Genomic DNA, 14,849 nt, shown 5'->3' with positions numbered 1-14,849 from the left:
CAACCTTCGCCTCCCTGGTTCAAATGATTCTCCTGCCTCAGCCTCCGAGTAGCTGGGATTACAGGCATATGCCACCATACCAGGCTAATTTTTTGTATTTTAGTAGAAATGGGTTTTCACCATTTTGTCTTGGCTGGTCTCGAACTCCTGAGTTCAGGCAATGTGCCTGCCTTGGACTCCCAAAGTGCTAGGATTATAGGTGTGAGCCACCGTGCCCAGCCTCTTTTTTTTTTTTTTTTTTTTAACAGAGTCTCACTCTGTCACCCAGGCTGGAGTACAGTGGCACCATCTTTGGTTCACTGCAAGCTTCGCCTGCTGGGTTCAAGTGATTCTCCTGCCTCAGCCTCCTGAGTAGCTGGGATTACAGGCGCCCGCCACCATACGTGGCTAATTTTTGTATCTTTATCCTGCTCAGTTTTGTATTTTTAGTAGAGATGGAGTTTCACCATGTTGGCCAGGTTGGTCTCGAACTCCTGATCTCAAGTGATCTGCCTGCCTCGGCCTCCCAAAGTGCTGGGATTACAGATGTGAACCACTGTGCCTGGCCTTCTCTCTCAATTTCAAACAGCACTGGCATCATCCAGATCCTGGAAGGGGAGAGGGCTCAGGGCCCGCGATGCGGCAGCTGCTGGGGACCCTTCTCTTGCATCTTCTTTGCAGGCTTCCTCCCTCGCCCTCCAGTTTTAGAGACTCCCACCAGGGACTCCTTTGGCAGTAGGGACTTCTCCCCATCCCAGTGATGTCATCAGTCCTCTTATTTTCCAAGAGGCATGCAGGCTGCAGTAAGTTGGAACCCACTGCAAAACAGCTGCGTTACTCTCAGAAAGAAACAGATGGACTTGAGGGAAAGGGGAAAAAAATGATAATAACAGCACAACAGAGTGAACTTAACAATGTACCCCGGCAAGAGGCAGCTGTGTTGAATCTGGCCATTAGAGGTAACGGAAAATCTTTACCACCCTCAAAGGCCAAGATGTAGACCAGAATGAAAATATTTTTAATTTGAGGGAGCCGAGTGATTTGGATGAAGCTCTTTGTACTGAAGGGTACAGCTAAATATGACAATATTTACTTAGTTGGTCTCTCTGTTCCCTTTCTGAGGGCCGGTCCTTAGCAAACAACATTTAATCTCTCACCCTTGACAGTTATTGGAAAAGCTAGATGTATCTCTTTTTGTTCCGTTCTCTCTCCCTTAAGAGAGAATTCAACAGATATTTAGATCTGTGGGGACCAATGAACTAGCTGCCAAGGAGTTCTTGGTCCAGGAAGGCTATGATCCAGGGACCTGGAGACTTAGTCACTCAACTTAAGGGGAAAGTTCAAAATCAAATTCTGTCTGAAAAACATTCAATTATGCCACGTCAGGGGCCCATGCTTCTAGGACAGCCTCATGTTCTTCTTTCTCCTTTGTTGCTACCTGAGTTCAAAAAATTGCAAATTTCCCCATTAAGTTACTATGCTGTATTTATCACTAGTAAGATGGCCTTTATATCCTCCAAAATACAGGGGATGAGAAATTGCTTCAACTGTTTAACAAGAAAATCAATTCAAAAGGCAGAAGACAGGACCTTTGAGGGCTTACATAATCTTGTTTTTGTACCCTCAATGCCTAGTATGTAGCTGGCACACAGTAGGTGCTTAGTAAATGCTAACTAAAGGAATTCATTAATGAGTCTTGATACCAATAGGCTGTACTGTTTCCTTTCCTTGGATTGGTCTATGTTGTCAGGGTTTATTGATCTTGGCATACTTGACATTTTGGAACTGGATAATTCTCTGTTGTGGTGCATTTTGGATTCTTTTCTTTTTTCTTTTCTTTTTCTTTCCTTTTCTTTTGCTTTTTTTTTTTTTTTAGACGGAGTTTCGCTCTTGTTGCCCAGGCTGGAGTGCAATGGTGCGATCTTAGCTCACCGCAACCTCTGCCTCCCAGGTTCAAGCAATTCTCCTGCTTCAGCCTCCCTAGTAGCTGGAATTACAGGCATGTGCCACCACACCCGGCTAATTTTGTATTTTTTGTAGAGACGGGGTTTCTCCATGTTGGTCAGGCTGGTCTCGAACTCCCGACCTTAGGTGATCCACCCGCCTCGGCCTCCCAAAGTGCCGGGATTACAGGCATGAGCCACTGCGCCCAGCTCTTCTTTCTTTTCTTTTCTTTATTTTTTAGGGACAGAGTCTCGCTCTGTTTCCCAGTCTGGAGTGCAGTGGCATGATTATGGCTCACTGTAGCCGCAAACATCTGGGCTCAAGTGATCCTCTCATCTCAGCTTCCTGAGTAGCTAGGACTATAGGCACAGGCTACCATGCCCAGCGAATTTATTTTTATTTTTATTTTTTTTTGTAGAAATAGGGTCTTGCTGTGTGGCCCAGGCTGGTCTTGAAATCCTGGCCTCAAGTGATCCTTCCGCCTCAGCCTCCCCGAAAGTGCTGGGATTACAGGTGTGAGCCATTGCACCTGGCCCATTTTGGATGTTCAGCAGCCTCCCTCCCTGACCTCTACCCACTAGATTCATGACATGCCCTACCCAGTTTCGACAATCAAAAATGTCTCCAGATATTGCCAGATGCCCCTGGGGGACAAATTTGCCCATAGTTGAGAACCTCTGGGCTAGAGACTCCTTTGCTTTTCATTACATAAATCAACGAAGATTTTAAAAAGGAAGCACACACACACAAAACCCTCTACTTCTACTTCCTCGACTAGGAAAGACATTCCTTTTTCTTTCTCTTCCTTTGCCCTGGAGGTATGTCTGAAGATTGAGAAGCTGCACACACCCTACACATTTGTGTCTAGGGGAGACTGCTGCAGGTGGCAGCCCCCAGGAGGCCAACGTAGATGCCATTTTCTTTGATCACTCCCCATCTCATGATGGAAGCCAGACCTCATGAACGACTGCAGTGAATGGAGGAGAAAGAGTACTGGACTTGAACTTGACGGCGAGCCAACATCAAAGGCCTCTGGGTTAGATCTCTCCCAGCATGGCTTTCAGAGATTCTCCAGCCTGGACTAGTCCTGCAGGCTAGAAGTTGAGGTTTGTTCTTGCACCCCAAAACTGCCAACTCAGCCTTGCGGGTATGGCTGCACTGCCTGTGGCCTCTGCAGGCACGCTCTGACTTATCGTGCAGAATTCCTCATTCCTCCGCTGGGATCTTCACCTTGAAATCTTGGCAGAGCATCAAGGAGCTGGGATGAAAATCTTGGCAGTAGCAAGACGCTATGTATCAGCTGCATAACCAGTCCAACCTGCTCAGCTTTTGGCTTCACCCCTTTTCCTGCTTTGGTGTTGATGATGATCATTTTCCACGTGACACGGTGCAAACAGCTTTATGATGCTTATGGGCAGGCAGGGCCTCAGTGGTCTCTGTGACTAATGGAGGGCCTCTGCCTGAAAAAAATCACACTAATTTCCCCCTCCCCCACAATAGAGCACTGCCCTGCAGAGTCCATTAATGACGATGAGAACAAACTTGAAGCTAAGAGTTCTTTGAGAACTGAAGTTCAGGCCTTAATAGGAAACAGCAGCACTGCAAACATGAGAATAAGGAAAGCACTGAGCTGGGCTATCAGCTGATCCTGAATCCCCAAAGCATGCTTCTGAATCCCTGGCTAGTGGTGACGGCACGAGGGCCATCGGGCAGAGGGCACCCACTGGAAAATTCCAAGCTCTGGTCACCTTCATGAGAGAGGCAGTCTTGATTGTGTGGCTCGAAGATTTCCAGGGAGAAATGGAAAAAGAAAGGAAAGTGCTTTCATCCCCTCCTTTGGCCTGGATGGCCATGTGTGTGTGACAGTAGCTGGGTGGAGAGGAGCAACCCAGATAACCCTGGTCTGGATTCATCAGCATCAAAAAAATCCAGGAACAGATTCAGCCCATCGGCATCCGGCTTCCTCACATAAAGAACGTTTCTATTTAGGACGCTGACATCGTCAACTTACAAAGATGGATGGGAAGAAAAGGCCCATGAAGCTGGATGCCTCCGATTAAAAAAAAAAAAAAAAGGAACTCTGATTCACAACTGCTTGCTTAATGGCAACGAATTCATTTTCTTTGATAGCGCTTGCTCTGAAATTGTCACTGCTGGAAGAAAAAAAGCAAAGTCCCTTGCCTTCACTCATTCATTCAGCAACCATTGAGTGAGTGCTTGCTAAGCACTGGTGCTGTAGCAGCGGCTGGGGAACAGCCAGCTCTTGTCTTTGCAGAGCTCATGCCATAGCGATGAGCTAGCACAATCTAGCATGATCTAGAAGCTATGGACCAGAACTTTGCTGCGTCCAGACCAGCAGTGGTGGGGGAGCGACATGCCCAGGAAAACTCAGACAGGGGGAGTCCTGTGTGAGCTGAACTCTAAAGGAGGGCCAGTGAGGGGTTTTAAGCACAGAACAAGGTCAGATTTCATTTTAGAAGGAAACTCCTGCGGTGGGGTGGAGGGTGTTAATTATTTACAGTGTGCCAGTTAGACATTTCTGTCTGTTTGGAAATGGTTTGCCTTCTGAATCTGTTGTTCCTCTTACTCCCAGTCCCTGGCATGTTTACCGTAGACACAACCACCAAAACAGCCCAGGAAACTCACCCCTTTTCCTTCGGGTGGATTCAGACTGCAGTCTGTGTTCTGGCCTGTTGAAGATGGTGGGGCTGGGGTCACAAGGGAGTCGCCTCTGGGGGAATGTTTTTCTAAGATTTTATTGCAGGCTCCCAGTGGTACCTGTAGCCCTTTGTGATCCGGCTGCCAGGTCCATGGAGGAGGAATTCCACCTGTTACAGAGGCCAGCAGATCCCCTGGGAGGTCACACAATGGATGATGAGTGTGCAGGGCTCAGCCCTATGGGCCCCTTCTCCCGCATCCATTCAGTAACCCTAAGACTCTAGGACAGGCCAGGGGTGGCCCTGAGCATCAAAGCTGAATCCAGAGTTCCATCCATCTTCAATCACCTCTTCCTGTAGAACAAGGTTTCCCAGCCTTGGCACTATGGACATTTGGAGCCAGATAATTCTTTTTTTTTTTTTTTTTGAGATGGGGTCTCGCACTGTTGCCTGGGCTGGAGTGCAGTGGTGCAATCTTGGCCTCCCAGGTTCAAGTGATTCTCCTGCCTCAGCCTCCAGAGTAGCTGGGATTACAGGCACCTACCACCATGCCCAGCTAATTTTTTGTATTTTTAGTAGAAACGAGGTTTCACCATGTTGGCCAGGCTGGTCTTGAACTCCTGACCTTGTGATTCGTCCGTCTCAGCCTCCCAAAGTGCTGAGATTACAGGTATGAGCCACCGCATCCGGCTGGAGTCAGATAATTCTTTGTTGTGAGGGGCTGTCTGTGCTGTAGAGGATTTTAGCAGCATCCCTGGCCTCTACACTCTAGATACCAGTAGCCCTCCTATGTTTTGACAACTGAGAATGTCTACAGGCATTGCCAAGCATCCTCGTGAGGCAACAATCGCCCCCAGTGGAGAACTGTTCTAGCGGACAGTTTTCCATTCTCTTCCTACTCGATCTCTTGGCAGCATTCAGCACCTCTGGTCACTCTCTTCCTCTTGAAACTTACATTCCTTGGTGCATTTCCCTTGTTTTCGTCCTAACTTTCTGACCAATTCTTTTAGATGCCTGATTCTTTTAGATTCGACCTGATCGCCAGCTGCTGCCATCCTTGAAGGCTCGGACTTGAACCCCTTTCCCATTTATACTTCATGCTTTCTTCCTCTCATCCATCCCCAGGATTTTTAAATCTCCTGTTCGCCAAATACTCTCGAGTTTGTCTCCAGCCCAGATCTCTCGCCTAAGCTCCAGACTCATTTCTGTTTGTGTTAGCTGCCTCACTGACATCACAAAATCCACGCTTCTTTCTCCAATGTACACCTCTCTTCTCATCTTCCCATTTCAGTAAGCAGCACCCCCATCTATCAGTCACTCAAGCCAGAATCCTTAAGGCCATCCCAACTCCTCCTTCAACCTCATCCCCACATCCAATCCATAAGCAATCCCTGCCAATTCATCCTCATCTTCAAAACATACATCAAAACCATCTGCTCCTCTCCATCTCTGCCGCCAGCCCTCTAGCGCAAGCCACGATAGCACCTAAGTAACTGATAACATAAATAATGATAGTGACCTTGGTGGTCTCCTGACTCTGCTCTTCTCTAGTCCATTCTCCATCCAGAACAATCTTTTAAAAGTATAATTTAGATCCTATGACACCTCAACTTCATTTATTTATTTATTTATTTGTTTATGTATTTATTTTTTTGAGACCGAGTCTCTGTTGCCCAGGCTGGACTGCAGTGGTGTGATCTCGGCTCACTGTAACCTCTGCCTCCTGGGTTCCCGAGTAGCTGGGACTTCAAGCGATTCTCCTGCCTCAGTCTTTCGAGTAGCTGGGACTACAGGTGCATGCCACCAAGCCCAGGCAAGTTTTGTATTTTTAGTAGAGTTGGGGTTTCATTCTGCTGGTCAGGCTGGTCTCAAACTCCTGACCTTAGGTGATCTGCCTGCCTTGGCCTCCCAAAATGCTGGGATTACAGGTGTGAGCCACTGCGCCCGACCTGAACTGTCATTTTTTCCATAGCATATCTCCTGATCCTATCCTCTTAAATGCAGTTTCCTCATCACAGTCTCTCCCTGTACCTGCCTTCCTGCACTTGTGACTCTGAACTCCATATGTATCTGTGTGACTATTTCTGTACTCTTCACCAAATACTCTCAGCATGGTATTTGCTAGATTAGAAGTGTCCTGAGGGGAGGGACCCTAGGTATCTCTTTGGCTCATTGCTGCTGTGTCCTTTTTTTTTTTTTTTTTTTTTTTTTTTGAGACAGTTTCTCACTCTGTTGCGATCTCAGCTCGTCAAAGCCTCCGCTTCCTGGGTTCAAGCAATTCTCGTGCGTCAGCCTCCCGAGTAGCTGACCACCCTGCCAGCTAATTTTTGTATTTTTAGTAGAGTTTTCGCCATGTTGACCAGGCTGGTCTCAAACTCCTAAACTCAAGTGATCCGCCTGCCTTGGCCTCCCAAAGTGCTGGGATTACAGGTGTTAGCCGCCATGCCCAGACATCCTCATCTTAACATTGTACGTGACACTCAGTGAGGGCTCCATAAATATTTATTGGATGAATAATTACTGGACTCTTTACCACTCATCTTGGCCAAACTGCATCCAGGGAAGAATACTTTAGGACCCAGGGAAAGAGGTATGGACGTGCCCATGAGCGACTCTGTGAAGCATGAGGGAAAAGCTCCTCGAATGTCTATGTGAATGAAAGGAAGCTTTCTAGTGGAGGTTCTTTGGGGGCACAGAGCACAGGGAAATGAGTCAGGCACGTTGACTAGAAATGAGACTTGATTTCTTCATTAAAATTCTATATTTGTATCAAGACTTCCTACTGAATCAGGAGGGAACTCCCTGAAGTCCAGGCAGAGCCACGCCAAAGCACACTGGGAGGAAAAGCTGAAATTAGTTCAGAGTTTTCTGGCACCCCTGCTTTCCTGGAAGGCCCCAAAGAGGCTGGGAGGTCCAGGTAGGACAGCAGCCCAGGGGGGCCCGAGGCGTCACAGGAGTGCTTTGCACAATGCTCTGGACATCATCAGACTCCATTAAGCACTGGCAGACTTGACATGAAACTACAGGATTTCCACGGAGTGAGACAAGGGGAAGGTCAATGGTGCCCTGTTTATTTCCCTCTTCAGCGGTTCCACAGTTATGCAGAGAGCATTTAACTTTGTTTATCTTAAAATGCATAGGTGTGGTTGGCCGCAGAGCACAATGAAAGTTGATGATGTTAAAACGCTCACCCTTTGGGTGGAGATGAGCAACACAGAGTGATCCACATCAGCCTCTCCCCATCCCTTTCAGGGACAGCAGCTGAAGACACGTGCCTGCAATTAAGCAGCCAAGCATTTGCTAAGATCAGGTAAGACTTTCATATCGAAACGAATGCCAAAATGTGGAGGCAAAAGAAATCCGAACCATGCTGGGAGCCTGGTTTATTTGTGTAACGACAGAATTCATTTTGAACAAGTTTATTTATTGTGTCTCCCATCAGCCTTAATGACTCTGGGAGAAGAGTTTCAAGGTCCACGTGTTACGGTTCGAGGACGAGTCTGGGGCCCTGATTCCAAACATATTGGGATTGGTGGCATGTCGCTAACCAACAAAAATAGCCCTGCATCTGCTGTCATTGCAGGGCTAGGATGTTATATATAAGTGGGTCACCCAAGTTCCATCAGCAGCCATTAATAAAATACTAATGGGATATAAATGGTGACTCGCACAAACCATATAGCAGGAAGGTAGAACTAAGGCAAAGGATGGATCCTGGTAGGTTGAAAACCAGAGAGAAAGAAGTTCTCTGAAATTTATTCTCAGCCAAGAACAAAGGAGATGCCCTCACTAAGGTGCTTGCTGTTTTGAGAGAAAGGAGCTGTGCTGGAATGAGCTATCAAAGTTTTCAAGGATTGATTCAGATACAGATAAAACACAGGTGGCTCATGCCTGTAATCCCAGCCCTTTGGGAGGCCGAGGTGGGCGGATCATTTGAGGTCAGAAGTTGGAGACCAACCTCGCCAAAAGGGTGAAACCTCATCTCTACTAAAAATACAAAAATTAGCCAGGTATGGTAGCGGGCGCCTGTAATCCCAGATACTCAGGAGACCGAGGCAGAAGAATTGTTTGAACCTGGGAGGCAGACATCACAGTGAGATCACACCACTGCACTCCAGCCTGGGCGAGACTCCATCTCAAAAAAAAAAAAAAAAAAAAAAAGCATGAGATTGGGGAGACTGTCTGTTGTGTTTCAGGGAGGCCAGTGTGTTGGATGGCCCAGCCCTACGGATACTGACGTTGCCAAAAAATGACGGCAGAGTTGGAAGACAGGAAAACTAAGTGGAAATTGAGTAACGGCCAGGGCCAATGATGGTCCCTGAAGAGTTAGGGACTTAATTTTGAGACTCGCAAAAAGAACCAGAAAGACATGAAAACAAATTGAATCCACACAACGAGAGATGGCATCCTCCCAAGTTAGGAGGCACTTAAGAAATAGTTGCGGAATGAATGAATGAATGAATGAATGAATGAATCTCTTCCACATCTCATCCCAAATGTCGCTTACCTCAGATTCTTTGTAGTAGCGCTCTGGAATTTCATCGCAGGCGATATCAATAAAGCAAACTTCTCTCTCCAGGTCTTTGGCTTCATTGTCGAAAATCTGAAAAAGCAGAGCAACATATCAAAGGTTAGTGATAGCAGGTGTTACCCTCCAAAGTGCCTGAGGCAGAGTAACCCCCACACAGAGCATCTTCACACGTCCCAGTGCCCCCGGCTAGTGCTTTCACCAGCCTCAGAATGCGCAAGAATCATAGAAAGCTTTGATTCATGGCTTCGGTTTTGTCACATCAGAGGCAGGTGTAGCATCAATCACTGCTTGGTGAGAGGTAGAAGAAAAACTGGGCTGTTTTTAGAAGTTCAAGAGTGAGGAAATGAATCCCTTCCAAAAAAATCTCTTCCCAAATTGAAGTCTGCTGATTTTTGGCAGTTCACCTGAACAGGAGGAGTAAAGAGGTTGGAAAGGGTCTGGCTAAATTTGTGTCAAAAAGCAGGGATATAGGCCAAGAGTTAGAAAGAGTATATTTTTAAAAATTAAAATGATATATATATGTTAAAAATATATATTATATATTTTTATATATATTTAGTTTCACAAATAATACATGCTCATTGCAGAAAATATAGATAAGCAAAAAAAAAAAAAAAAAAAAGAAAATAAACCACAATCTCATTACCCAGGGGAAACATAGCTGATTTTTCTTGATCATTTAAGAGCACAATTTCCCTTGCACATATAAAGGTAACAAGGTAAAGCTTGGCAAGACACTGAGATAGTTTCCTGCCAATCTGACCTAGGTCCCACTGGCCCAGAATGCATATCACTTGCAAAATAATAATAATAATAATAATAATAATAATAATAATAATAACAACACAGCCGCGATATGTAGATATAAATGTCGGCCTGGGCACGGTGGTTCACGCCTGTAATCCCAACGCTTTGGGAGGCCGAGGCGGGTGGATCACTTGAGGTCAGGAGTTTGAGACCAGCTTGGCCAACATGGTGAAACCTTGTCTCTACCAAAAATACAAAAATTAGCCGGGCATAGTGGTGCATGCCTGTAATCCCAGCTACTTGGGAGGCTGAGGCAGGAAAATCACTTGAACCCGGGAGGCAGAGGTTGCAGTGAGCTGAGATTGTGTCATTGCACTCCAGCCTGGGCGACAGAGTGAGACTGTCTCAAAAAAAGAAAAAAAAAAAAATAAGTTCTTCTAGTTCTTCTCATTGTCATCTTTCTGGTCTAAAGGGATCATCATCCTTCTGCAGGATGACAAACAGCTTTCTTTTTTTGAGACAGAGTCTCAAGGCTGGAGTGCAGTGGTGGGATCTCAGCTCACTGCAACCTCCACCTCCTGGGTTCAAGCGATTCTTCTGACCCAGCCTCCTGAGTAGCTGGGATGACAGGTGCCCATCACCAAGCCCGGCCAATTTTTGTATTTTTAGTAGAGACGAGGTTTCACCATCTTGGCCAGGCTAGTCTCGAACTCCTGACCTCAAGTGATCCATCCACCTTGGCCTCCCAAAGTGCTGGGATTACAGGCGTGAGCCACCATGCCCGGCCAACAGATTTAAGTTTGGACAACCACTTCATTCTTAGAGGAAGTCTTAACTGTAACCGCATCTCACTGTTTAGCTCATTCCTGGAGGGAATCTCCAGTTAACACTAATTACATCTGACTCTTCAGGAGAGAATGCAGTATTTTGGAAGAACAGGGTGGTTGATACCCAAGAACACTGTCCTAACCCAAATTTGGTGCCTATTAATAACACAGTCTCCCACAAGAGGGCATCTGAAGGGTTCTGTATAGGCTCAACTTGTCTTGGTTGGATTCTCAAGTTACTTGAAATGATTAGTCCTTTCTAAATGCTTTCTGAATAATATTTGTGTTGAAATTATCCTCCAAGTCTGCTGGTGGTTCTTCTCTTCTTGCCTATTCTCTTCTAAATATTTGGAGACTAGACTCTTCAGATTTGTCCAAGGAGATTAACTCCCCAGTCTGACCCGAGGTGGCCACTGACTTCTCCTTCAAGTCAGAGAAAGACTGGTTCTTGAGTGAACTCTGATTCTTTCCACGGCTACTTGAAGTCAAGTGCCTCAGGACACTCCTAAAGCATTTGGGAGGGACAAGTGGACTGCCTCGAAATGAAACAGACAGTGGAGAAACAAGTTCAAGTTCAAGTGGAGAAATAAGTTGTGAAATAAAATACTGGGTCTCACACTGTTTGCAAGAGCCAGTCCCCCTGCTCCTTCTTTTTGCAAATCTCTTTTAAGTGTGAGCTAAGAGAGACAAGTGCCTCGTTAAGAAGACACACAGAGGCCGGGCACGGTGGCTCACACCTGTAAGCCCAGCACTTCAGGAGGCTGAAGCAGGGGTGGGGTTGAGGTTGGGAGTTCAACACCAGCCTGGCCAACATGATGAGATGGTGAAACCCCATCCCTACTAAAAATAAAAAAAATTAGCCAGGCGTATTGTCATGCGCCTGTAATCCCAGCTACTTGGGAGCCTGAGGCAGAAGAATCCCTTGAACCTGGGAGGTGGACATTGCAGTGAGTGGAGATTGTGCCACTGCATTCCAGCCTGGTCGACAGAGTGAGACTCTGTCTCAAAAACAACAACAACAAAAACCACACACACACACACAGAATACCCCAGAGGGAAATGAGCTTCCAGAGAGTAAATTACAAAAGTAATTAAAAAGGTTTGACATTTATTGGTAGTAAAATCTGTAGGACTCAAAGAAAGGGAACTAAGCAGGGATGAAGGGGGGCATGATAGGTTGTGTAGCTTTCCCTGATTTAATTCAAACATTTTATTGATCCCCCATTGCACCCATTGCAGTTTCACAGTATTGCCTCAGTTCCAAAGTCGCCCTTATGCCTCTGCTCTGAGATCATGGACTGGACCCTGTAAGCATTTCTCCTTTACAGTGAGCCTCATCAGTAGGGGGCCCTGGAAGGCAACTGCAAGAGGAAGGGGATTTCTCCTTCAGATCTGGATGTTGCTGGGCTGCAGAGTCTGTCTGTGGGGACTTTCGGTTAGGCTCTGCCCCAGCTGCATGCCTAGAGTGCACAGTTGCTCAGTGACCTTGCAGCCCTAGCCTGGGTCCAGTAACCACTTCACGGTGGCCCTCCTGCTGCAGGCACTGCATGCTGCAGGCCTTGCACAGGCAGCGTGCTTGACTCTCTCTTCACACACACACCTGTCCAGCAACCTCCTCAGGCCTGCACCCCAGAGGGCGCTCTGCTCCTCAACCACTGTGAACCAGCCCTGGCTCAGGTCAACCTCGTGAACTTCCCTGCCATCCTGTGGGCTACAACCACACCTTCTCCAATGAAGTCTGAACCCCAGCCATGCAGAGGGGCCCCTTCCAACTTTGTCCTTCCTGGGTATTCTCTCTCAGCCTTAGGGTACCCTGTGGAGTTCCCTTTACATCCTTATAGTTGCTCCTATCAGAGATCAATAATTCCTTCTATTACATTTCTCCTATTCAAATTACTGTGTGGTTTCTGTCTCCTGATTGGGCCCTGACTGATATACCCACTGCATACAAAGTGCTGCCCTGGGCTTGAGGGACTACAAAGATAGCCCTTGAGAGGTTATCATCTAGTAGGAGAGACAGACTGGGGAGCTATTACCAAAAATACAAGGCAGAATAGAGTATGTGCTGCAAAAGAAAGAAAATAATAGGCTGTCAGCTGGGTGCAGTGGCTCACACCTGTAATCCCAGCACTTAGGGAGGCCAAGGCAGGTAGATTGCTTGAGGTCAGGAGTTTGAGACCAGCCTGGTCAACATAGTGAAACCCCAGCTGGGCGTGGTGGCACATGCCTGTGAACCCCACTACTCGGGAGGCTGAGGCATGAGAATCACCTGAACTCGGGAGGCAGAGGTTGCAGTGGGCCCAGATTGTGCCACTGCACTCTAGCCTGGGCAACACAGTGAGACTCCATCTCACTGTGGAGTGTCACCACACAAATTTTTGTATTTTTAGTAGAGATGGGGTTTTATCACGTTGGCCAGGCTGGTCTAGAACTCTTGACCTCAGGTGATCCACCTACCTCGGCCTCCCAAAGTGCTGGGATTACAGGCGAGTTTCAATTTCTAATAAATAATGAATCTCCCAGTGATGAGAGATTAAGAGATGCTCATAGGCGCTCAATAATTGCCTAGTGAACTAATGGAAGACATTAGCTTCTACCTTCCAAAGAGGACTCTATGGCAGGAATATTGCTTACTCATTGATCTTAGTTTGTTTTTTTTTTTTTCCTACGAGTCTGAGATCCTATTTCCTTGGCTGTAAGCACCCTAATTTCCCACAATTGCCGCCATAGGGCTCAGCGCAGGGTGACAACCTACTATGGGCTGATGGGTCCTACATTGGCAATCAGGAGAGCTGAGTTTAAATTCAGTTATCTGGCCGGGCATGGTGGGCTCACACCTGTAATCCCAGTACTTTGAGAGGCCAGGTGGGCAGATCACCTGAGGTCAGGAGTTCAAGACTAGCCTGGCCAACATGGTGAAACTCCATCTCTACGAAAAATGGGTTTCAGGGATTCTGGGAGATATCCTGGAATTTGGGAAGGTGTATTTTTCTGGAAAGAGAGTTTGACCACTTTCATCTGATCATCAAAGAGATCTGTGGCCCTAAGGAGACTGAGATCAAGTGACTCAGGTGACCATTAACATTCCTTCCAGTTAAAAAGCCTGTGGTGTTAAGAGTGGCCTCTGCGTCCTATTAGTCTCCTCCATCTTGCTCCTTGGCTTGTTCCTTCTCTGTCCTATCATCCCATAGTCAGCCAACGTGGGTGGTACTCAGAGGGGTTGCCACGGAGCAGTGGGAAGTGGCAACAGTCCTGATGTGGTATAATCAGAGAGCATGGACAAGGTAAAACGGTCTCATCTTCACATTCAGTTCAGGGCAGGAGCCAGAATTAAGCCAACACCGTTAAAAACAAGCAGAGGCTTCACTGGGCCCCAAAGGAAAAGACTCAGTCACAGCAATGATTCATTTGGGCTCCCCAATGGTGGCAGGTGCAGCTGCCAGAGCTCTGGTCCAACTCCTGGCTCTTGGAGGTGGAGGAAGAGATCTGCTGAGGTTGCATTAGGATGTGAATGCCTTTTGTTGTTGCACCAAGCCAAAGCTTTACAGGAGTGTACCTGACACTGGAGTGTTGTGACCTTCATGGTCTCGTTTGCCCTTGGGCTGAACTTGTCTCCTGAGATGGGACCTGGGTGTGGCAGGTCACGAAGGTACTTTTCCTATATCACCTATAATAATGTTCCCCTCTTTGGCTATTTATCAGAGACAAGGAGAAGGAAAAGTGTTTATCCTCTTTCCCTTCTACTGTCTACCCACAAATCATCTGCAGTGGGTTTGTGTGTCAATCTGGTTGACTCTCCTGGCCACCCCCGCCATACACACACTGGAGAGTGAGTGCTCAGTAGGAAACATTCCTTTAAATATGAACCTAGAAATGCTACATGGGGAAGGCAAATCTGAATAATTACCATCTTATAGATTCCCAAATTAAAAGGGAGTAATTTTCTCTGTTTTGTAAAGTATTAAGAATAATAAGTATCAAGTGTCTTACACATCTTCATTTACTTTGACCTAGTAAGCTTACGTTTTGAGAATTTATCTTAAGAAAAGAATGTTGGTGGCCAGGCATGGTGGCTCACACCTGTAATCCCAGCACTTTTGGGAGGCCAAGGCAGGTGGATCAGTTGAGGTCAGGAGTTTTGAGACCAGCCTGGGCAACATGGCA

At 46.7% G+C, this 14,849-nt stretch overlaps 1 protein-coding gene across 8 annotated transcripts in view; it reads right to left on the bottom strand.

Annotated features, from left to right (window-relative positions):
- Positions 1-14,849, bottom strand: part of PITPNC1 (phosphatidylinositol transfer protein cytoplasmic 1) — a 318,834-nt gene that overhangs the window by 55,089 nt on the left and 248,896 nt on the right. For all 8 annotated transcript variants that reach the window (XM_021929335.2, XM_021929336.2, XM_003913328.4 and 5 more), the window contains one exon: positions 9,088-9,183. In XM_021929335.2, coding sequence (XP_021785027.1) covers positions 9,088-9,183 — 96 coding nt within the window. The remainder of the gene's footprint in view (positions 1-9,087; positions 9,184-14,849) is intronic.

The sequence above is a fragment of the Papio anubis genome, chromosome 17 (assembly GCF_008728515.1).
Source record: "Papio anubis isolate 15944 chromosome 17, Panubis1.0, whole genome shotgun sequence".
NCBI lineage: Eukaryota > Metazoa > Chordata > Mammalia > Primates > Cercopithecidae > Papio > Papio anubis.
Note: the sequence above shows the minus strand (reverse complement) of the source record. Positions and strands in the feature narration are given on the sequence as shown.